The sequence below is a fragment of the Lissotriton helveticus genome, chromosome 2_1, assembly GCF_964261635.1.
Source record: "Lissotriton helveticus chromosome 2_1, aLisHel1.1, whole genome shotgun sequence".
Lineage (NCBI taxonomy): Eukaryota > Metazoa > Chordata > Amphibia > Caudata > Salamandridae > Lissotriton > Lissotriton helveticus.
Window position 1 is genome coordinate 2,075,402,475 of NC_136059.1, and position 25,119 is coordinate 2,075,427,593.

Consider the following 25,119-nt stretch of genomic DNA (forward strand, 5'->3'; position numbering starts at 1 on the left):
AGAGTGTCCGTGGAAAGCAGCAACAGGCAGCAAACAACAAGGGTCTCCCACGTCGGGAAGTCAATTACCGCCCTTTGAAGGATTGAAGGCGGGGCGTGGTGATGGCCAGGGAGAGCGGCCAGCTGGTCAGAGGCGCGGTGTGCAGGGGCTTCTGGGATTGGAAGTCCTGCCCCGCACGCTCGCAGCCCTGGTCCTCCCACGCAGGTGTGTTACAAATTACCCTCGACCTCTGGGGCGCAGCGGGACCCGCGAAGCGGGTTCCGCAAGTCGTGAAGGGCTGACAGGGTCCAAAAAGAGTGTCCGTGGAAAGCAGCAACAGGCAGCAAACAACAAGGTTCTCCCACGTCGGGAAGTCAATTACCGCCCTTTGAAGGATTGAAGGCGGGGCGTGGTGATGGCCAGGGAGAGCGGCCAGCTGGTCAGAGGCGCGGTGTGCAGGGGCTTCTGGGATTGGAAGTCCTGCCCCGCACGCTCGCAGCCCTGGTCCTCCCACGCAGGTGTGTTACAAATTACCCTCGACCTCTGTGGCGCAGCGGGACCCGCGAAGCGGGTTCCGCAAGTCGTGAAGGGCTGACAGGGTCCAAAAAGAGTGTCCGTGGAAAGCAGCAACAGGCAGCAAACAACAAGGGTCTCCCACGTCGGGAAGTCAATTACCGCCCTTTGAAGGATTGAAGGCGGGGCGTGGTGATGGCCAGGGAGAGCGGCCAGCTGGTCAGAGGCGCGGTGTGCAGGGGCTTCTGGGATTGGAAGTCCTGCCCCGCACGCTCGCAGCCCTGGTCCTCCCACGCAGGTGTGTTACAAATTACCCTCGACCTCTGGGGCGCAGCGGGACCCGCGAAGCGGGTTCCGCAAGTCGTGAAGGGCTGACAGGGTCCAAAAAAAGTGTCCGTGGAAAGCAGCAACAGGCAGCAAACAACAAGGGTCTACTCGTTATGACAAATCTTTTGATTTCCTGTCTGTACACATATGAACGTTTTATATTGTCGTACTAATTAGTTGTTTTTAAAGAAAAGACTGTTGCCCACTAGCCTTTTTCATGTCTCCTACTCTCCCTTTCGTTTTTTTGTATTTCCCGTGTGAACATTGTGTATTAACATTATAAAACTATGTATTTTATTATGCTTGTATGATTTGTATGTGCAAATCGAATAAAAGCTTATGAACTTGAAATGTTTACTATTTTAAATATTTATGTGCATACATCCACTATTCATGATGTTTATTACAATTGTAGAAGTTATTAATTGACCAATACTTTTGGGTGAATTATTAGTACTGTGTTTCCTCTCTCAGTAGGCTCATTAAAAGATTACAATACTTAATCAAAGGCAGCAGCTGATATCGAATTTAGTTGTTTTTCATATTGTTTAGAAGTGAATCGTAGAAGGTACTTGAGGGCCAGTTTGGTGTAGAATAATGCATTGTTTAATGAATGCTTAGTGGCCGGGCCGATCCTAGTATCCGCGAGTAACAGCATTCATATGGATGCACTGGACATTGTCAGAATGGAATCAAAATGTAAAACTTGATACAATTAACCACGTATTCTGTCTTTTTCCTGCAGGGACCCATTGAAAATACAGCAGTTGCAGAACCAAATTCGATTAGAACAAGAGGCTGATCAGTGGCTTCTCCAACAGCAAAGTAGTCTTCAGCAGATCCCACCCCAATCCCCAACCTTTCCTCCACCGCCCTCATTGCAGGAGCTCGAATCCAGCCAGTTCATCACGTCCCCTGTGCAAATGAGTGTTCTTAACTCTCACAAATCGCCCGCTATGCAGCCGGCCAGCTCCTTCAACTATGCGCGGCCAAAGCAGTTCATTGCCGCTCAGAATATGAGCCCTGCCTCAGGTTATGTTACCCCTTCGTCGGGCTCATCCACCTCCAGCCTCACTTCGCCCATGTCGCCGTCTACCCCCCAAAGACAGTTTGGGCGAAGTCCATCAGCTCCTTTCTCTCAACCATTCCCTTGTGAAGGGGATGCGTTCTGGTCCCGCTCATCACCTTCACCGCCTCCTCCTCCTCCCCCGGTAATAAGTCCTACAACATCATTTCCTGTTTCGGATTCATTCCCGCTTCCTCCCCCGCCCCCTCCCTTGCCTATCTCAAGCCCCTCTCCAACATACAGCCCCTCGCCCTCACCAATTGGTAGATTTTCCAACTCTGGACAGACTCCCGCAGCCTTCCTCAGCTCCATGTTACCATCGGAGCCCCCTCCTACACCCGTCAACGCTTTAGGACTTCCAAAAGGAGTGACGCCTCTGTGAGTATTTGCTTTTTTATATTTAATAATTTGTTTCGCAATTTAACTTGAAATTCAATACACATTCTATGTAAAATAGTAGAGGATTGTGCAATGAGTTGTGAGAGCTGTACTAGTTGTCCATAAGCTACACCACAAAATCAGAATGCATTCCGTGCTGTAGCAGCGGCGGCAGGTCGATACGCCAGTGGTGGGAGTTAGGAGAACCTTCCAGTTGAGGCATGTGCTTTATAAGAGATTTTACCTAGGCGAGCATGGGGGAGGCTACCCTTAAGCCAAATGACAGCTCATTCCAGTTGAAGGATGACAGGAAGTCAAACAAACTGAATCAAAGGGAGGTGCTTGCGAACGAGCTCGCATAAAATGAGGACACATTGCACTAGGTAGGGATGGCAATATCACAGAGAGACTTGATTATAAGTGTGAGGAAGATAGATGGACCGATTCAACGTTGTTGGCTTGCCTATTGGATAATTAGTGGCGCAAGAAGAGAGGAAGCTAGGTAGATAGAGCAGTCAGTGCCTGGTGACCATGAGGAATAAATCCAATGTCTCCAAGGAGCAGTTAAGATGGTACAGGAAGACGCTTTTGGAAGAGTGGATTTTACGAAGACTGAAACATTAGGTGAGCATGGATCTTTCAGATGTTGAACCATTGCTAGTGATCACAGGTAGCCATCACTGCGATGATGGTGGAAATTTGTATTCCACTTTGTAACCGAAAACTGAGATTGTGAGCAAAAGGGAATGCAGGAACGAGTCCGGTAAAAAAGTATGAGGAGTTGGAATGGCTTTGCGCCCAGGGCAAGCCAGGAAAAAGGTAATTTTCATCAAGGGCCTTCCGTTACATAGAGGCAATGAAAGGAAGAGAAGATTTCAATGTCCTCAGACAAGAGCTTATTAGAAGTAGGAGAATATGTTGCCAAGAAAAGCAGTGTACAGACAAAAGAGCCAGTGGTAAAAACAGAACACCGGAAAACACCCGGCTGTGGGAGGGTAGGCTCAGGGCTAAAAATTTACCAGGATACTAAAATGATAATGTGAACAGAAAACCAAAAGAGTTAAGCAATATAAACACCCAAAAGTGTTATAAATGTTAGGGTTATGTGTCTTGTGTGTAGGGCAACAGGAAAGAGAATAAAAAGAAGTATGGACGAAAGGCGACTGTGATGCACATACTTTATACAACTTTAAAACTTGATTGAGAAGCCTAAGTTGAGTTCCCTCTGCAGAAGCCCAGTTTCAGGTAGATGTGTATTTAGCTATTGGTGAGGGCATCCTCTAAAATGAATGTTTTTAATGGTTCTAGAAACAGGAGGAGGAAGAGGTGATGTGACACATTGAGGTTATGGAGGACCCCACAGAAGAGACTGAATATATGTGATAGATGGTTGAGTGTGGGTGGGAAGAAGGCAACAGAAACTTACTTTTGTACTTATAAACCTCCTAAATATTTACCTTCTAATCTTACTACTGTTTGTAATTTCTACTTGGTTGGTATATTACGTTTGCAGACAAACATTATACTGTTGAAATGCATGTATAGAATACATTCTATTGACTGACATAGGAGTTTGGAAGAAGAGGAAATTAAACACTGGGGAAGACAAAGTATCCTTTAGTTTTGCCCTACCAGTGGCATGAAAATGACTGGGCATCGGCATAGTATAAATGCCCCCCTTCTAGTGCAGCGTGCAAGTTGACCACCCTGTTAGTCTTGATTAAAGATGAAATTCACTCATCACAATCTTTGTATTTTGGTTTTGGGGAGAGAGAAAGAGAGTGTGTGAGTGTGTACGTGTGATAGACCCAGTTTGCCCTCATGGTATGTTAAAGCTTAAAACATGTTATGCATAGAAATAGAAATCACAGCACCTCCTCATCTTCCACCATTTAGTGTTAGACGTGTTAGCTGCCTTGTCAATAAATATTAGGGCATGGTTGCTTTGAAATACATGAACACATGTTACCGCACAAGATCAGGACCCTGACAAGGAGTGGGGTTTTCAGAATAATACCCATGTGTTCCTCTTTTGAAGGGTCTTCAGTGAATATACAGAATATGCATGTTTCTGCAATAAATACTCTAATCCAGGGGTCTCCAACCTTTTCTGAAGTGAGAGCTACTTCTACTAAAGAAAAGTCTTCCTGAGCTACTAGCAAATTTTATAACTGTAAAATAGTGGCTACACTATGACAACCCTAAGCAGGATTATCAGTAGTTACCATCCAAGTATTCCTGGTGCGATTACCATCAGGAATGCTAGGAAAACATTCATCAATATAAAATAAATCCACCTGACTTATGAAGTAACATTCAAATCTTGACATGCTCTATGGCACAAAGTATATAAGTACAACAGTAGATATCTCCAGCTCAGCTTGAATTATCATTCATCAGTTTCTGAAAGTGCAACTGAGGGCAAACTAACTCAAATTTCCAGAAGAAAACCAATTTTTCAAAACAAACACTGCCTTTAAAATATCTGTTTTCATATTTTAGGAAATGCACGGTCCCAAAACAGCAGCTTGCCATTTTCATCAAGTACTCCCATGTACAATTGCCTCATATGGACCGACTACTTCAGGTATTACAGTCTTGTGCCATGGATGCTCACCCCAGCACCACAGATGCCTGTATTATGCCAGTAATGGCCACCATAATACTAGGGCAGTTGGGCTAAGGCTAGAAACCATAAGGGTCAGAGCAGAGACCATATATCAGGAATGACTATTATTACAGCAGGATTAGGTAAATGTAGGCCAGTCATTCTCCCAGTATGTAAATGAAGGCTGCCAGTATACCACAACAATACTAAAAATACCCCAAATAGTCAAGGTTGACCAAGAATGAGCACGATTATGTCAGAGAAAACACCCTTATGATGGGGCTAGCATACACATTTGGTGAGCCTTGATACGAGGCGTATCTTTCAAGAAGCAATCGTGTTTATTATGGACGCACATAAATGCTGATGAGTCTCTTCATTTTCTGTGGTCTGGATCATGCCCTGTTCTCCGCAGGTCTTGAGCTGGTTATACACCCAACTGACACACTCGGATTCCTGCAGTCCCACACTTTGGTGGGTCAGCACTCATTACTGCTCAGGCTACTTCTGTTGTACTTCTTTTATGGTCCACTGTTCACATATATGTTGTGACTGATAAAGCAGGGATACAAGATGGTCAATCTTCTTGTGGCTTAGTTAAATTGAGATTAGATACAGACTGTCAAGTGGCAGGCCCTATAGGCCGATACATTGTGTGTTTGGGTGTTTAGTATGAGTTACTGCCATAGGTTTGGTGACTGTCACTCTTAGGATCTTGAGATCAGCAGTGTTGCCTTCTTTAATAGGTGCCTACTCTCCGAATTTGATACTGGGCTTGACTTCACCTCGGAGAGCTACTTTGAAGGTACTGGCGAGCTGCCAGTAGCTCCCGAGCTACTCGTTGGAGACCCCTGCTCTAATCACTGCATTATCCCTGGAGCGATTGAATTCCTAACTATCACGACTTCAACAAAGACATATCTCTTTTTTTCTAATTCTCTCAAAAGATAGGAAATTGACCAGTTAAGATAAGATTTTAACCTTAATTTTCACCTTGCCAGCATAGCTGACAAGTGGAAAGCATGTGAGAATTAGAGACAACGCGAGACACTCTCTCTCTCTTTCTGAATGTATGATACTCGCAGTGATTCAGTCATCAAATTAATGATGAGGCCTGAAATTAATTAGCAATGGCACAATTATGTTTTGGTCTGGATATGTACTGTCATGTAGTAAAATTGTGTTGTATTGAAGGCATGATCCATTGATTTGTTGGTCTGTTGATGGTGTGTTATCCTACACAAAGAAATACTTCTTATGTAACATTATTTGCAGGTGTCTTGGATAGTGTATGGTTGTGTTCTATAAGAAGTATAATGGCACAATTTGCAAATATTGCTCAGCAATGATACTGAATAAAAGATGTAATTTTTAGTGTATGCATGAAATGATATTTAATGTATATTTAGTTGATACTTTAAAGGGTGAATTTACAGCCTTGTGAGGGGTTGGGTTCAAGGCAGCATTCACCACCTTCTGGTAATCTTTAACTAAACCTTACCAAAGGTGTTTTCCAGTAATACTTAGTGATTTGAATATGTGAAAATAGAATACTTCCCTATGATCAATGGACTCAGGTCTAAATTAAGATGGAGGTTCCCCTGGGTAGTAATGAGCCATACCGCCACTATGTATTTCTGAGTCTCAGCACAGCCAGTGGCCCCAGCCAATAATCAGTGGAAGCATTGAACATGAATGGACTGCCAATGACAGCCAGCCAATGCCCAGGCTCACTAATGAGCGTAATGGTCCCTTTGAGTAAAAAGTATTAATGATGTGACCAGGCTGTAATTATTGTCAATAGGCCCAGCCAGCAAGGATCATTACATTGACTCCAGGCTGTAATGTCTGGAAAAACTGAAGAGCCTTAATGCTCCCGGAGCATCAATGGCCGAATACAATTATGAACATTAAAGGCCTGGGTATTAATGAGCCTCGGGGGCCCCAGCAGAAGTCGGATGTAATATTTCTACATGTCCCAAAGCAGTAGTCGCTTTGTTAGTCCATAGGCAATAAGATCGATGGGTGGGCCAAGCATTTATTATCATCAATGGCCACAGGCACTAACGAGCATTATTGGCACCAAGAATAAGTAAGCATCAATTTCCCCATGCACTAATAAACGTTTATGGCCTTTTGGTGCTAAGGAACCTTGGTACTAATGATTCTGCTGGCCTTGCCCCAAGGATCCGGAATGTTTTGGCCCAAATCCTTTTCAACTCTCCACTGAACCTCACGCACAATATAAACTCCAGGTAATGCTTTACAAGGCCAGTGTTTTGTGCAGGTGTTTAAGTTTTATTTTCAATGTTGCCAGCTTCTTACAGCAACTTTTATCCATGGTCCGGTGTTTCACTGCCAGGGTCAATAACATATTGAGTATGCAACCCTCGTAGAAACCAAGTGAAGAATTAGCAATTGTATTGTGTAAGAATGTCTCACTTTTATTAAAAAAACTAATCAACCTTCCCTGTGTTCAACAGAAATTAAGACAATACTGCCACAGTACAGGAAGCCATTTCTGGAATACTGCCCTTACGCATTATAAAACACACTCAGAAGTTAGTCGTTTTCTCCAGAAGCTTAAGTCAGGCTCTCAAGAAGGAATTGATCCTAGTCCAATGCTAAAAGCCACATTCTGACAGTTGTGCCACTAATCACCACCACCATTAACACTTCATTTGAGTTAGAAAAGGTGTCTGTCTCGCATAACAGGAGCAGAATCAAATCACTCCTAAATAGACACAGGCACACTGCTTCAAGTTGCCTAATTATTAAGCAATCATTCTATGTCCAGCCCTGGCTAATATAACCGAGAAATTGGTAGTCAGCTGGCTCTCAAATCATCTGGAGGACTGGGTCCTCTGGATAGCTCCCAGGCAGAGTTTTGTCCCAGCCATGGGATGGAGTTGGTCCGAATGGCTGTCCTAGATAGCTCAAATCTATGCAGGACATGGGAAACCATTAGGGACGGCGTTGGATTCATGCCTGCTTTTGCGCAAGGACAGCTGAGCTCAGTACTGCAGATCTGATGTGATAATCGCTCACAGCAGATCTCATACTTGCTGTGCTTCCCATGCATCATGTTGAATCACTGTTTTCCAGAATACATGCACTAAACAGAAATATTGAGCACGTTTCCCTGCACTACTTTCCTACTGTCTTTGATCTCTGGTGTTACTGCATCCATGCTCGAGGTCAGTCTTTTTGGTGAACAGCACTACCCTTCTGGGAATGGCCCACAAACTTTTCGGTTTTAATTCCGCCTAATTAGACTTTCTCCATTATTCCTTTTTTTGTCTCATGCCCCTTTCTGGACGCTCTAATGTACTTAAAGGTTTAAGGTAGAACAGTTTGAAGGTCAAAATGAGTGTCTCGTGTCATTGCTAGAATGCAGAAACCCTAACTAAGGGCCATATGTATCAAGCAAAATTGTATTCGCAAAATTTCGGCTTTTGCCGATGCAATTTTGCCAAATGATATTTGCGATTCCTTATTTTGCGATTGCATTAAGGAATCGCAAATTTTGCGATTCCTTAAATGCAATGTAAGAAGCACCAAAAAAGTGCAATTTGGCCTTAAGGAATCGCAAATTGCCACCAACTTCAAGTTGCTGGTCATTTGCGATTTCTTTGAAAAATGCACTTTTTTGCATTTTTCAAAGTGCAATGTGAAGCACATACATGCCCCTAGGGCATGTATGTGCGCCACATGTGCACACATGCTTATTTCAGGGGTGCATCAGGGTGTCCTTTTGACACCCCTGCATCTTTGAAATTATTCTCAATTTGCGATTCTCAAATTGTGAATCGCAAATTGAGAATAACTTCCCATCATTCCTATGGGCCTCCTGGCCTATAGAAATGAATGGGAAAGTATTCCTTAATTGCGATTCGCAATTTGCTAATCGCAATTAAGGAATATTAAGAAATCGCTAAAAAATTGCAATTTTTTACATACATCCTTATTTGCAATTCTCAAATAGCGATTTCTAGATATTTAATACTTTTCCTGTGTCCTCAAAGACACAGGACTGTTAATCCTGCAATAATATTTTTGCAGATTACAGAAATATTCGTGACAATATAAAGTAATAGGAATAGAGATGTATACTTCTTTGTAATAATGTTTTCGCTGTGGCCAATATCTAACAAAGAACTACTTCATGTAACATGGATTCCTGTCAAGGATTGAGTAAAAAATATTTAGTCCTGGTTATCTGCTAATAACATTATGTGTCCCAAGGCTATTTCTTTTTTAAGGTGAGTATGACAATGACATGTCAGATATTGTCATTTCCACACCTTCCATTCATGCACTCTAGCTGTTAATTCCACGCACGGGCTTTGTAACTTTCTCCATTCTGCTGCCCTAGCTTTTAATGTTCAAATATAAGTATTAGGTACAGAAATCGCCATATACTTTTTGAAGTAGTGTGGCTCTTTCGCTGGTTTCAGGATTTCAGGATCATAGTTTTCCTCCTTTCTGGTCAATCAAAACTGCTCTATCAAATTAAAATGTCTTTTAGTAGAGAGAGAAGACATTTGCTGAAATGATTTAACAAACTCCCTGTTAAACCAATCAGCATGTGAAAAAATCCTCAAGCAAGCTGATGGCTTAACCTGTCTCTAGGGTTATATTTGTCTGCAATTCCTTGTAGTGATAGGGTGTTTTTCCTATTTACAAGGCGGACATTAGCCACTAAACGTGGCTTAACGCCCCCGTATAAATTAGCCCCCTTTCACGCTATACAAATGTTTGTTTTGGTGGGTGTTCCTCCGCAACATCCATTGATTTTGACGCTGCCACATATTTACAAGAGTGGTGTAAATGTGGAGCAGTGCCAAAATTAAGACCTGGAAAAACCTGGTCTCAACATGGCGAGACGAGGAGAAATGCTTTATTTCTCCTCGTTTTTGCTGTTTCTATGCAGCGCATATGGATACAAAGTGCACACATTTGAACACAAAGTACCATTGAATATTTCACTATGGTACTCAAACAGAGATTCATTTTTCTGCATCATGGTACAGGCATGAGTTAAGTCACTGCAGGCAGGTGACTTACTACAGGTCTGCCTCATGTTTCACAACATGTTCCTTAACAGACGACAGATGCCTGTGTGATTAACAGACACTGCCATTGCCAAAGCAATTCAGGCATGAATTGGTCAGAAATTGTCACAACACAGCTGCCTTATGAGAGGCGTGGAGCTCAGAGGAGTAGTACTAGACTAGGGGATGTATTACCGAGTCATACCCAGGTAATGTCTGGCCAACAAAAACAGGGTGGGAGAAAACTGCCTGACATACCAGCACCCAGTTCCCTCAGATGCATTCTGGGAAATGGAGTGCATGGTAACACTTCCTTACCTTAAACAATATTTTGTTTTCTTCATGGTTGGTGCAGCCAGTACTGAGTATCTCTAGACATAAGCTCATGTTTCCGTATAGTTGTCTTACATCAGCAAAGAGTAACACATACTGTTAGAGGTGCTAGAAATAGAGCTCAATAGTCTTTACAGGTCACATTACTGTTTCTTGGACGCAGGTGATTCGTCAGCTCAACCAGGTCAAGGGAGCCTTATCAAACAAAAACAGGGCAGGAGCACTCTGCCTTGATATCCCAGCACCCAGTTCACCCAGATGCATTCTGGTAAATGCAGTGCATGGGGACTACTTACTTCCATTAAACAATCTTTTGTTGTCACTATGGCTGGTGCAGGCAGTGCTTAGTATATCTAGACATAACCTCCAGTTTCAGGTCTGGCTAAGCAACCAAAAACACTTGCAGAGCATGGGAAAGAAGTAGGGAGATGCCTGCAGCTAATGCAGTCTTCAAACATCAAGCAGAACTATCCCCCAAAAGGCTGCACACACAAATGATTCGAAGCCACAGAGGCGCTCCCCAGTACACATTTACAGGTTGCAAGCGACTCTTACTGACAGATTGAGTACATCCTACATCTGCTGCCATCACTACCACTTTCCACAGGCACAGCTACTGACAACAAAACCAGCCCCTTTTGCAATTTCCCCCAACTGGCAAGCAACACATTTTACACTGTCATGGCATCATATGTTTTCAATAATAATTTGCTGTTTTTAACCCCTTGGCTGCGGGGCTGTTTCCCCCCGCTGTACTGGGGGGCGGGAAGGGGGCGCGCACAGCGCCCTGGTGCTCATGACGAGCTCACCTCGTCATGAGCCACGGCGCTCCGGTGCTCATGACGAGCTGAGCTCGTCATGACCGCGCCCGTTTAATGGAACGCTCAGCACAGCAGGGGAATTAGCCCAGCGTGCGAGCGTTCCATTAAATGGGTGCGGTCATGACGAGCTCAGCTCGTCATGAGCACCGGAGCGCCGTGGCTCATGACGAGCTGAGCTCGTCATGAGCACAAGAGTGGATAAGCATCATACCATGTGTGCATGACTAGTAAGCATGGCTCTTTAATGTCCTGCTATATGGTGCTCAGTAACTCATGCAGTGCTGCCCATGCCGCATCACTTCTGTCACAAATCACACACTGGAGGGTTGAGACTACACTCATCACACTGTTGCTCTGTTATATCAGGCGGTGCCTCTACCTGGCTCTGCCATTTGTTGGTCACATTCCCCTCTAAGTGGCTGTGTTTGATTCCTCTGTTTCCTGGAGAATCTGCCACCTACATATGTGCCCGGGGTGTCCGTCTCCTTTACCCCATGGCCAACTGTGGAAGGTATTGCCCAGCAAAGTAGCCACATCTCCTATTTAAATGTGCATCTGATGCATGGCAACCTGCCTCCAACTTCCAGTGGTAGTGTCCTTTCAATACCCTCTGGCAGTGTCTGAAAATGATATACATAGAGTGACATGCTTGTCTGTGTTTTTTCCTCTGACATGTTTGTTTTGGGGATGAAGCAGTGGCCCCTTGTAGAGACGGCTTGAAGCTTAACTCATGTCTAATGTTGACCCTAGGTGTGGGAAATTAAAGAACTGTGGTTGTTTGTGAGGTGCAGACAGAGGTCTTAAGGACTGGGCTCACTCCAAGACCCTACCGAGGTGCATCCTGCGCAATGCAAGCGTGAAGAGAGAAGCTTAACTTCTTCCCTCGTAGCACTATTGTCACGACCATAGATGATAGGCTTTGCCCCATACATATGGTTTATGTTTCTTTAACAGTGTATTGTCCAGAGCCAGTTTCACTGTAGTTATGGGTAGATAGATGGTGGTTGTAATGGGTTTTGTTATTGTATCCAATGGTGGTTTGCAGGAGTTTCTGACGAGCATCCACCTGGGTGCTGGTGAGGGGTACGGAGTATTTTATGAGGCTTCTCTCTGCATGCACACGTGTTTCACAGTGGAATTTGTGGCTTGTGTGCCCTGTTACCTTGTGTCTATTCAGGCTGGGTGAGATGTGGAGATGTTCAGGGCTGGTAGTTTCTCATGATTTCTTTCATGTCTTTTACCTTGGTGAGTTTTATTGGTACCATAAAGAGTGTGTTGTCCCCATTGAATGCTGTCATGTACTTTGGTACAGAGAAAGTGTGAACTGTAGCACTGCTACCTGATGTGTGCATGACTCCATGGGGGCAAGGGGTGTCTGTGTGTCTCACATACACTGAGGCATGGTTGTAGCAGCAAAGTTCTCAGCATTGCATTAGGACTATTCTGTGTTTGTGCACGCGCATTGAGTTTTGTCTATTGCAGTTCATTTCATGGCAGATGTGAACACGTTTCGGCTCTAATTGCCATAGATGGTGGAAGGTGTGCTGCTGTGTTTGTTGCTGGATCATTTTTATGGGTCTAATTATGGGAGTGTTACTGTGGTGTCTTTGCCTGGACTTGCTTTGAAATTTGAGTATAGCCACCATGATCTGGATTAATGACTGCACTATAGTGTTTCATTGATCTGATCAGTCCACGACCACCTAAACAAATGTAAGGTGCAATGTGTCTTCATTTTTTATGACCTGAGCAGGGCTGTTTTCAAGGAAAGCTTTTCACCGGTGAACTTCGTGTGCTCCGCTATAATTTTTAAAAATGTATTTTTAGATTTATAGCATTAGTTATGTAATGTTTGGAGATCTTTCTTCATGCAAGCCTTCAGAGATGGTGGGCAGCCTCTCTCTCGCATTCACTGGGTTTACAAGAAGAACAGCATTCCCCGCAGATAGTAGAACTAGAATCCTTTCCCCTTCCTCGCTGGGATGTTTGATTCACAATCATGCATTACTTATGTTTTTTATGTATCGGATACACTGTTTGCAGGCGAGGATGTACCTTGGGTGCAATTCTATGTTGACTGGAAGCTGTTTTCTCATTAGACCCTTCGTGTTGAACTAGGGCAGACTACTCTTCCGTTCGCTCACAAAGTCGAGTGAATTTGGGAGCTTAGCTGCGAAACTGGGCGAAGCTTTCTGACCTCCCTGGTGGCAAGTTTCATTGCCTGAAGCTGACCTACTTTCCACCCATAGGGTGCACCACTTATGAAGGGCGGGACACCCTGCCACTGGATCACTGCTGATCTCAAGGTACTGCCAGGGAAGGGAGATGCTTCTTGAGTAGGAGAGATGGCAGAGGTCCAGCATTGTGCATGGTGGAATTAAAAATAGAGGCAGGTCTGCAGGGACCTAGGTGGAAAGGGGGGGGTGGAGAATGAAGTAGTAGAGCATGCAAGGACAGGAAGTGAGGCTGTAGATGTGAAGGAAGTGGGGTATTTGTCAGGGGATTGTCGAGCACCGGCAGTTCACACTTGTCCATTTAGATCACCTTCGTTCTGTCACGTCACTAGTGCAAAGAGAAGCTAAATTGCACCTCTATTTCTTTTTTTTTTTTTTTTACTCAGAAATGTTTCCACTTTGAGAAGCTTGAAAAGTTCAAAAACAATTTGAAGTAGGATGCCTAATTAAACTTCACAACTCCAGCACAAACTTGACAGAGGCCTCATGTTCACAGTAATGGGTCATTTACAATTCATCAGTCCATAATCTCTTCCCTTCTATTCTCTTCTATGACAACATGGCAATCAGGTGCCCGTGTTTACCGTATCAAAGGCAGTCTTTGAGTGCTTTGCTTTACCCTCCTGGCTACCTAAAAAAAAAAAAAAAATCTGACTGGCCCTATTCCGCTTTTGAAACGTGGTTGTCTCTTGGATTCTGTAAGGCATTACTTTTAAAGTATTCCACTTGTCAAACCTTTATAAGTCATTCCATTAAATTTCCCCACATGTCAGGCCAAATTCCTTGCTGTTCCCCAATGCATCAGCCTTCCTTCCAACTCTCCCGATTATCTAGTGATCATATATAAGTGTTTTTATAGTGATGCAAACAAGGTATGGATTCAGAGCAATGGACACCTATGAGAGGAACAGATAACATCTGCTCTGAAAAAAGATCAAAGATGTGCATAGCAAATTCTTGGAGGCAAAGTAACTCAATGTAGCTAGTTCAGTGGACTCCTGCCATGAAAAGCAGTGTTTTGCTCTTAATACACAGGTCCCTTTTATGCTACAGAGCTGACACTTGTTGACTTCCATTGGCTTGGTTACAATTAACATGGCTAGCAACCCAATATCCGTGTGCCACCAGGGCCGTTCCCATCTGGAATAATGAACCTGATTGTTCATTAAGTACTGTCCTTGTAAAGAGGGAACAGAGCTTGAGTCTATGGGTCCGCCTCTGCTCTTTCCCGTCTAATGCAGTTTCCATGGCTGACCCCATCTGCAGAGTCCTCGAGGGAGCAAATGACAGGCTCAGCTAGAGTAGAGTAAGACATACGTTTATGAATGTGAAAAGAGAGGCATCGAAGGATTTGTAATTGGTTCACCGCTATATAAATGCACCACTTAGGGCCCTGCTTTTCTTTTTTTCTGGTTTGATTTCGTTTTTTTTGTTTTCCAAAAAGAATTATGTCACGCGACAATCCACACTAGAAACAATAACAACGTAGTGTGCATACCGGAGCACTGTCTCGCACAAGACTCAAACACATCTATACTCAGCTGGTGTATGTATTAAGCTATTAATTTCTTAGTTTACATAGGTCCTAAGTAGTCCAGTGCCCTTGGAAAGTGGACTTCCTAGACCAATCCTTTTTTCGGTCTCACCTGTGACAGTGCATGTGCTTTCACTTGCGAGATGTATTGTATACAGTAAGGGGCTTGCAGCTCGCGCAGTGCTTAACATTAGTTGGCTTCATTGTCACTCGGATTTGTGGCCCTCTAATTGGCCAGCAGGTGCTAGCTTCACTTTCTCTTCTTTCGGCTGGAGCATAGACCAAGTACTGATTGCTTCAGCATTATTTCTATCCTTTCACTGATTGCACTATAATTGAAGTACTACTTTTATTTTTTCTTCTTCTGCCATTTGTAGCTATACTTTATTTCATATGATCAGTGCTTAATTTGAGATTGTGGTTCCCGGTGCTTGGCACTTAATTGGTTTCCGGTGCCTAGCCCGGCACTTAATTGTCATCACCACACTTATGACACTCTACCAGTTGGTGGCGCTGCTCATCTAATGTAGAGATGAGCAGAACAATGGTTGTTTATGAATGCAATATGCATTAAAAATTACTAATACCTACCTCCCTAGCATTCCATTAGCTTTGGGGACCTGGACTAATCTGAACGGTCGCACTTGCAGGCGACATAGATGGTTAATAGTTGTCATTGGCAACGATGATGGTACAATATGTGGCGCACGCTGAAGTGGCCTCCTGGTCAGGGCCCTGGCACTTCTTATTTTACAAATTAAGCACTGGGGTGCTGAGTTGAAATGCGGCGCATTGCTCTTTAAGGGAACAATCGTGGAACTACTTATGCCTGCCCCGCTCCCTCCAATCCCATGGCACCCCTCCCCTAGCATCAGAGCCAGCCAAGAGGGGTGGCAGAGGATAGGCCCACTGGAGCGTTTGTCGTCCCCTCTCCGTGCGTGAAGAGAAGGTGAACTTGGAGTTTATGTTTATCTTTCCGAGTCGCCTGCAGTTAGGCCTCGCCCCTGGCATCTGTTAATTAAAGAGAGTGCATGGAGTTATCACACAGTGCGCAGAGAGCAGCGCCGTTGCCTCGAAGCCCGCTCACACAACAATATGGCACTCAGCGCTTGTGTTCAGCTGCATGTTTGGAAGCCGCGAGGCGTTCTCAGGGTAATTCCATTTATGAAGTAATTGGAAATACAGAGCTTGGAAGGGAGCGGATGTGCCACGCGGCCCCTCTTCTGGGACGCGCTAAGATATGATAGGGCAGGATCAGCTCGCGCTCCCCTCTCAGTTCTGTTGGTGACGTAGCAGCGACAGGGAGGCCTCTTGTAGGACGGAGGCTAAAACAAAGTGCTTGCTATGAAATCCAGCGCACACTTGTTTTAATATTCGAAAGATGAGTTTTCTGAGATAATGAAATCAAGTCCTGTTTTTTTTAATTTACACTTCTCGGAAGCAGATGAGCTTCATAAATTAGGCAAAATAGAAAAAGGCCCCATGTAACACTCCCTGTAGTATAGATGCTTAGAGCTTTTCCAATGGAGCACGCTTTGGTTTCAATTGCACCGGGTGCCTTGTTTATGCCTAAACTGAGCCATGCTCCTCTGTCAGGCATTAATGAGGAGGAACATGTCCCAGGGGTGGTGGTTTTATTCAATTCCAGGTGCAGGTCGATTACATTTTATTGATGCAGGCAGACAATGTAAAACTCGGCCTCCAATGGGAAATGCCTAGGTTGTTTTCTGGCTTGGTATGGATAGCACGGCATTCACTCAGGGCCTCATACATGAGGTTTTGTCGTAAGGCAGCGCAGCAGGCCTTCCCCCTACGGCAATTGAAAAGGGCAGGAATGCGCTGTATCTATAAGATATTGCAAAAAACACAGTTGATGGACAGAATGTAGAACAATGTCATACATTCACCCCAGTACAAGGATCTGGGCCTAAATCCATCGTTTTTTTGCACTCCACACCACCCTGGGTTAGACACTGGCTATATGTCAAGGCTGTCAAGGCTGATTTGCATATGGCCATGTCTGACCTGGGGTGGTGTGGAGTGCAAAAAAACGATGGATTTAGGCCCAGATCTCTGTACTGGGGTGAATGTATGACAATGTTCTGCATTCTGTCCATCACCTGTTGTTTTTGCCTGTATCTATAAGATATGGCGCATTAACTTCTTGTAAATAACTTGCTCATATCTCATGTGGTGTATTGTTTGTGAAATTGGCCAGTATTTTCACTGCATAAAGAGGCTCTGACCCAAAGCGCCTGTTAAAACCCCGCCTTAACGCAAGAGCTGCTTTCCGTATGGTGGTGTTTGAGGAAGGCTTAAAAAAAGGCCCATCTATAAAGACTCCACAATACATTAGTTATCAGGTAGCGTGGCCTTGCCACCCACAGCATTTTCCGCTTTGGGTGGATCTACTAAACTGCAATATTGAAACATACAATTACACATCCTTGTTGCACTTCCTTGGAATTGGGACCGAGTCCCTGAAGCCAGATTTACAATGGTTTGTCACTTTTTCACCTATCTTTCTTGAAAACAGGGCTGTCGGATCACAAAAGATAAGGGAGAAATGCCTGAAATGTATCTGTAGAGGCTTACTACTACACTTTTGAGCAATTTCCTTATTTTTATGGAATTCTTAAAGTATTCCAGGAAAGTGTTCTTAAAACTCCGAGAGTCTTACATTTAAGGGCTACACTGAACCATAAAATATACAAATGTAAAAGTAACAATGGGAAAATTTCTGCAAGTGGGAATCTGATGCACATGTGCTTTCAGCCAGCACCATGCTGGGGTTGGCAGTCAGGTGCCACGCCAAGCCCCTCATGCTGAATGCCAATTTCCCTGTACATGGCCTGTGGTCAAGACCTGTGCCCAACACACCAGGTGGGCGGCCACCTCAACTGTACCTTGTTACAAATACCTTGCGCCCGAGATTGCATAGGTCAGTGATGATTGCACCACCTTGTGGCCCTGGGCATGCACTCAGTCGCACAGTTAAGCATCTTGTCCCATGTGGCCTAGCACTCTGTCTAAAACACCAAGGGCAAGGACTCCTTTTGGGATGATAGTTGTCGCTTCTCTCCGGTAGAGATTGGTGAAGTTTTCAGTATAGTGAAGTAGTGTGGCTCACTGGTTAGAGGCGGCAGACCCGAGAGCAGAGGACGGCCCGGGACCAGGGTTCGATTCCCGGCGCGGCAGGTTTCTGGACCAGGGTCAGCGGACTTGATAATTCTCTCGCCTCGGTGCCCACTCTGATCAGCGTTCACACTCGGCAACTCTGGGCATTAGCTTGCCTCATCTTCACTAACGGCCCCACCAGACCGCCGGGGATGCCTGGTCTCACCCTGGAGATACCCATTAAGGGACCATCTCTCAGGGAAGCCAGGAAGGGTTTCGCAGCGGTCGAAGCGCCTTGGGACCCTACGGGTAAGTAGTGCGCTATATAAATGCCTATACATTTACATTTACATTTACATTTACAGTATGTTGGAGCTATCTTTATTTATTTATTTATTTATTTATTTATAACAACATTTGTAAAGCGCGAACGACGGCCCTAGGGCATCTCGGCGCTAGATAACTGCAGTGTTCAACCCACAGAGGTGTTGAAGTACAAAGATTAAAAGAAATCAAAGGTTGAAAAGCCAGGTTTTGAGGTTTATAATTTGTCCAGGGCAAGAAAGCATTTTGTACAGATGAAAATACTCCTACAAGAAAAGTAAAGGGCGTGCTTCAATAAAAGCACCCTCTACCCCTGACTTGTGGAAAAAAAGGTTTGTTGTGAGATTCTGTTTCAGCCCAGTGTGTACCAGGGGACCAGGCTAAATGAAAGCTTTCCTTTTGGGTGTCTTCCCCACCCCAGTTCGAGCAACAGAGACACTTTGGTGACCATTTATTGCAATATGGCGCACTCTTGTGGTGGCGCCATCAGTAGCAATGTAGCAACAACCCTGGTGAAGTGGCTCGGGTTAAACTCAAGGTCCGCCAGTTGCATGGCCTCGGGGTGCAAGGGCCAGACAGAAGTGTGTACCATGAGGGTACATCTCATGCAGCACATGAGTTTGTTTTCATGAGTATATGTGCACAGCCTCCTGAAAAGGAGTACACTTCAGTCAGGGCTGGGGTGCCTGGGCTGCTGGGGCACTCCTTTATTTTGATATTTCTGCCATTTTTTATATGTTTGCACAAAAAATACAATAAAAAAAATGCATACTAGCAAAGTCCATCCGTAGGGACATTGCCAAGGCTTGTTCTATATACATCAAACACACTGTAATCGTTTGAAACTTATGGCCATATTTTCAAAGCGTTCACCAATGCAGCGCTGCAAGTAAAAGTGCTGCACTCTCCATTCGCTGGCGTACTTGTGACTGCAAAGCACCAACGCAGGCACCCCTGTACCATAGTGCAATGGTGTCTGCGCTAAGGTCAGGATAGTTTTTGTGCAAGAAAAAGTTCCTTTCTTAACAAAAAATATCCTTCAAGGCTATTTCCTCTTTGCATGTGTCCTGCAGAATGCAGCACATATGCAATGAGGAAATAACGAGGAAAAATAAATATATTTCTCCCTGTTATGCCAGCCTCAGGCAGGCACACTATTTTGGTACCAACACGTCTTTCAAGATATGGATTTGTATCGTAATCCATGTGTGGATGCACAGGAACGAACGCCCATGCTCCACCCACTGAACACCTACCTGACGCAAAGTAATACAAGGCAGCACAATGCACTACATTACTTTTGTTTATAGAAAGCTACGCAAATAAGCAGTTGTGTTGCTTTGTAAATACCAAAAAGTATTTTGTGTCTGATCCCAGTAAAAAAGTGACCAAACCCAATGCAAAATCGTTCAAAATCTGTCCTCTAGTCTTTAGTGTCAAAATTGTTCAGAAACTGATCCCAGAAACATTCACATGGATCTCTGACTATTGGCGTATGTCAAAAAATCGACAGGATTACGCATATAAATTGAAGCCAATCATAGATTTCTAAACTTACTCCTACCAATTCATATTTACTCCTCTGGATTATATTGCTTGAAGAGGAGTACGTTTAGTGGAGATGTCTATTAGCCCAAGTAACTTCTTTACTGCTCTACAACAGCTAAATGGGGTTTTGCTTGCCTATTCCCATCCTTGTGTACGAGTGAATGACATTGTCAGGCTAAGAACGGCGAAGCCTAATGTCTGACACTACCCACAAACATCTGACTTTGGGGCTGTTCCAAGCATTTCGCATGTGTGTTTCATACTCCTCTACCCTCCTGCTTTCTCACCCCTGCCACTAGGCCTGTGACTGCAGAGGGTCTGACATGCATTCATATTTTCCACAGCCAGAAGTGGAATGTGTTCCTGGAAGAAACCACAAATCCTGATCAGGATTTGGGATCTGTGACCACAGATCTAAATGAATACCTGACGTCAGAGAGCTCCAACAGCAACAACAAGTGGCTTCTTGCTCATGTTCCCTTTCTTCTGCAGCACACTATTTCCTAGCATCTACAGTCAGGGTCTCCAGACCATAGTTGCGCTAAGCATTGTTAATTTTTGTATGGAATCCCTTTTCTACTTTGCACACATTCAGTAATACCTGGATGTGTTTATTAGGGGGGTTTGTAGAGCACTGTGCATTTTCTTAGGGTGACTTCGGTGAATATATATATTTACAACGAATGCGCTACTACGCATTCCATTACAACATGGTCGTTATAATGACCACATTGTTACAACACGAACTGGACTTAATAATAGTATAATTTAATATTCATACTCCAGTTAGTGCAACATCAGGGACTGTGTTGGATTGTAAATCAACATTAAGTGATTTAGGGTCACATGTACAAAGGTTTTTTATATCAAGCCTGGTCAGCACATGTGCTGCTCTGTGAGCCATATTGTATTGGAGTATGGAATAGAAGCCCCGCCCACTCTCTGCCTATATTTATCATTGGCTTGTGCCATTGTCCTTCGTAAATGCTGGTTTCTGATTCATTAATATGCGTGTTAGTCCCTCCTTAGTACCGCCTTGTCTTCATTCGTAACCTCCCATGAGGACTGGCCCTTTTACTTCGGTTGTTACACTGTGAGTCTTTTGTAGTCTGTAAGCACTATTTTCTTTAAATAGGCAGGACATGCTTTCCTGAAACATTCTAACGCCTGCTATTGCATGACATTCGTTTTTGGCAGTGCCACAGATTTACACCTTCTTGTAAATCTGGGGCAGTGTCAAAAAGCAATGGGTGGGGAGGAGCCTAGCCTGCAACCATGATGGCCGCCTGATCCCTCGGCTCCGCCGACCCTTTCGCTTTCCCCCCGAAGGGCTGTTGATCCTGCTGATTATCCTGTACCCACGTTGATGCTACGGACTCGGGAAACTATCCTGCCTCCAACGGTGCACTCCCCGGCGTCCTTCCTGCAGCGGATGCAACGAAACGTCCTTGTCCCGTTCTGAGCATGATGGCGAGGTCCGGGTCTTTGTTATGCGAGGGCGACCGACCCTGAGTACAACGACCGCGCCTGCTCACGACGGCGGCGGTCGGCTGGCGGAGAGCGGCCACAGTACTTCTCTTTCGTCGCAACGTTCCATCCCGCCCAGCCCGCCTCAACGCTTGCAACGCTGTTACAGCGGCCAGTGCTACATTGTATCTTTCCCCAGCCGGTCGACGGCTTTTGATGCCTCTTTGTACTCCGGCAATGCTGTGGGTGCCATCTTGGATCGAGTGCTCGATGTTTGCATTTACCGACACTGGGCTACACTACTGATGTTTGTGTCGACTGGCGCGGCACCGCAACTGAGTGCAGTGTAACAACATAGTGTGTGTCCCCTGGGCTCCCATTGTAGCTTGATCGACAGAGTGCTTTGGGGCGGTACACGATGGCTGTCTTTGATCGGTGTGGGGGTCAAGCCTGTGTCTGTGAGCCCCGAGTGTGGGAAGCTGCTGCGTCTCTCTCTCCTGTGGCATCTCTGACGCTTGACGATGTGCTGAGCGCTCTGGGTTCTCTGCGAGCTGCCCTATCTATCAATGCCCGGGACCTGGGGGACCGACTTGATGCCATTCTGCCAGCGGAGCCCCTGATTTGCTGTGTGGGTTTTCGCATGCGGCGCACTTCGCCACACCCTGTGCTTGGCTGCCGAGATGTGCCTGCCCAGATCTACGTGGAGGCGTTAGATGGCCCAGCTGTAATATTGCCTGTCGTGGTTGGGCCGAGGAGTGCACTGACTGGGCTGGTGCATTGGCTGGGGGATGGTTTTTGGACGCGATGCTGGACGACCCCTTTGTGTACTACTGGCACATTTCTCTGCCCTGTCCTGGCTTTGATACTCTTGTTTTGGCTGATCGCTCTTCGAAGGATGCTGTTGTGTGCCTCCCTGCTTTGTACAGCAGACGACCACGGGACATTGAGGTGGACAGACCTTGGTGGACAGAACTCGTTCTTGTGGTTGTCGTTTCGTCTGCTGCTTCCATCCACGATGGCTACGCCGCGATGGTGCCTCGTCGTCGTGCTCGATCGGAGGGGACAAGGTTGACAATGGTTTTTTCCCTTTCTTGCCTCCTGCTGCCTGTTTTGAATGGATAATGTTCGCTGGACTGGGGAGTTGAACGTTGGATTTCGCTTTGGGTCCCGGAGCCGGGGGGGGGGGGGGGGTTGGCTGGGTTTACCTGTATTTCGAGTTTTGTCTACAACTGTCTGGCCCTCCTCCGATCTTCACTGATTTTCCTTTCCTTTTTCCCTTTCTTGTCTCTATATTTCGGGTACTCTTCTGGGCGACAGGCACGCTGCTGGGGGGGGGGGTGGCCGTAGCCTCTGCATGCGTGTAGGGTGGGGGGTTAGAATTCTCTCTCTTTGTTTCGGTTCTATGGGCCTTTTTTTTTTCTCTTTTCTATATTCTTATTTCTGTCTTCTTCGGGTAGTGGGTGGGATCGATGCAGGGCGGGTGTTGACATGCGATTGATGTGCTGTGGGACTGTTCATCCTTTTGTGTTCATTGTATGTCGCCATTTTGATTTGTCTCACGGCTTGCTGGATCTCTGTTGGTGCGCCTCGCCCGCTTCTGTTTTTAGACGGATTGTATGGACTTCGATCCTCCTCCATTCCTGTTCCTATGTTATATTCTATAAATTTAAAATGTAAACCTTCACTTATCCTATGCCTTGGTGTTACCCGTGTCCCTGGTGGACTGCTGAACACTTATACTTAGTCTTGCGTTGTTACCGAGTCGCCGTTTTGATCGCTGATATGACCTGTACGATGTTGTGGCCGGCCGGATGGTTGTGGGCCCGTATTTGTTTGCCAATATGACGAAATAAAGGTTTTAAAAAAAAAAAAAAGCAATGGGTGTTGTGGTGGTATGCTCACTGCAACGCCCATTGCATGCCCCTTTCATGTAGTTACCTGTGTCAAAGGGTAGCATATTTATAAAGGTACGTTAAGCCACTTTGTGGCTTAATGTCACTTTGTAAATATGGTGCAGGGCATACTGCCACCGGAGCATCAAAAAAAGTGATGCTCAGGCGGAGCTAAGGGCTTGTACATATGCCCCACACTCTCTTGGAACTATTGCAAACAAGATCATAAGCTGCAGCAGAAATTGAGAACACAGCCCTGTTTTAAGAGTTTTTCTGAAGAGATGAGAGGAGGTATTTCGGCAGAGTGTTCCAGATAGTAGGAGCTACAGATGAGAAGGCCCTGCCACCGAGACGGGCTTTGTAAAACGGTGAGCACAGAGACAAACGCAAGCAGCTGATCGGAGCCTCATTGCAGTGGGTATTTTGTGTATCTTTTAGAGATAAATGGGGTGCCTTGCCATAAAATGACCAATGGACAATGCACAGCACCCTGAAAGTGGTGGGTTGTCAGACAGGGAGCCAGTGCAGGTAGATCGCACAGGAGAGACCCCACATGCCTGTAGCGAGGAGCTGCTGCTACCAGGAAGGATGCTTGATTGTGGATAGCTTGGTCTGGTCAACAGTGACGCTTTCATATCCAGGTAAGAGCTGTTCCAAGAGTCCACTTCTGAACACAAGCGACACATGCAGTTTGCCACAGTGGGCTCTGGGTCTGGTTTCAGCCTAATGACCTCTAGGTGCTCAGCTCTTCAGTGATTTTACTACTCCCTGCTGGCTCACATGAAAGCTTTGGGAGGGAATAAAAATGCATAATGACGTATATAGTAAGTTGTGGGCCAATAAAGGGACTTACATATAAATGTATGAACGTAAAATCTTCTTGAACCGTCTGTTGTGAGCCGATGAAGGCGATGGGGGCCAACGGAGGCCTAGCCCTTCAGGTCAGTGCAAAAGGCAGAATGTGCAAAAATACACATAACTATTACACGCAGGTATTCAGACTTCGATTCATTTAAGGCGCTTTTGGAGGTCATCAAACACCAGATATGAAAACAAAAGCACCAGTGGGAGTGCCAATGTACACACAGTGCGCGGGGAGGCATTTCTGTGCTTTTAGGGTGTTTCAAAGTTGTAGTTAATACATGATCTTTTCCTACAGGGGATTTCCAAAGAAGAATGGAAGGACAGCCAGGATAACATCGGATGAAGAGATCCAGGGGACCAAGGATGCTGTGATACAGGACCTGGAGAGAAAACTGCGCTTCAAGGATGAGTTTAACAATGGGCAGCCGGTACGCGTCACCAACGGGTGTTTTAAGGTCGCTTCTTTTCTGACCACGAGGTGTAGCACATTCACTAGCATCTCGCAGGTTCTATCTTTCAGAAACACAACTCCCTGCGCATGTATTCACATTTCTGCAGCATTCAATTACTATGTGTGTGTGTTCCGCTCCTGCAATGCTCTATAGTGCAAAAGGCTGTGTTGAGCAACATCTGGACACAAAAAAAGTTTATGTGGTAAAACTTAACTCGACAATGGCATGAAAATCCCTTTGCGCCGTGGTGCACCCTATAACTGATGAAAAGGGAGTGCAACGGGACTTGAACAGTACAAACATCCTATATTTTCATGCAAAGTTACATCAAATAACTTCACGTGACATGACTTTGCATGTGATCCAAGGGACAAACAGAATATACACATAAGTGGCTTTCCCGTGTGCGGCTGTTTTCTTGATGACATTTGAAATGAAGGGTTATCTCGGGTACAAATCTCATGCAAGGCCTCACTGGGTCACCTAGCATTTTGTGTAAACAGTTTTTTAGTGCAACTGCAGCTGATGACATCATTGGCATGAAGTTTGCTAACTGTGTCGCTGCACAATGTCCCCTTGTTCACACCACGCGGCGTTGTAGTTATTTC

At 45.2% G+C, this 25,119-nt stretch overlaps 1 protein-coding gene across 8 annotated transcripts in view; it reads left to right on the forward strand.

The window, feature by feature from the left end:
• PALLD (palladin, cytoskeletal associated protein) overlaps positions 1–25,119 on the forward strand; it is a 1,062,357-nt gene that overhangs the window by 930,129 nt on the left and 107,109 nt on the right. For all 8 annotated transcript variants that reach the window (XM_078677029.1, XM_078677030.1, XM_078677035.1 and 5 more), the window contains 2 exons: positions 1,565–2,263; positions 24,355–24,487. In XM_078677029.1, the coding sequence (XP_078533155.1) occupies positions 1,565–2,263; positions 24,355–24,487 (832 nt within the window). The remainder of the gene's footprint in view (positions 1–1,564; positions 2,264–24,354; positions 24,488–25,119) is intronic.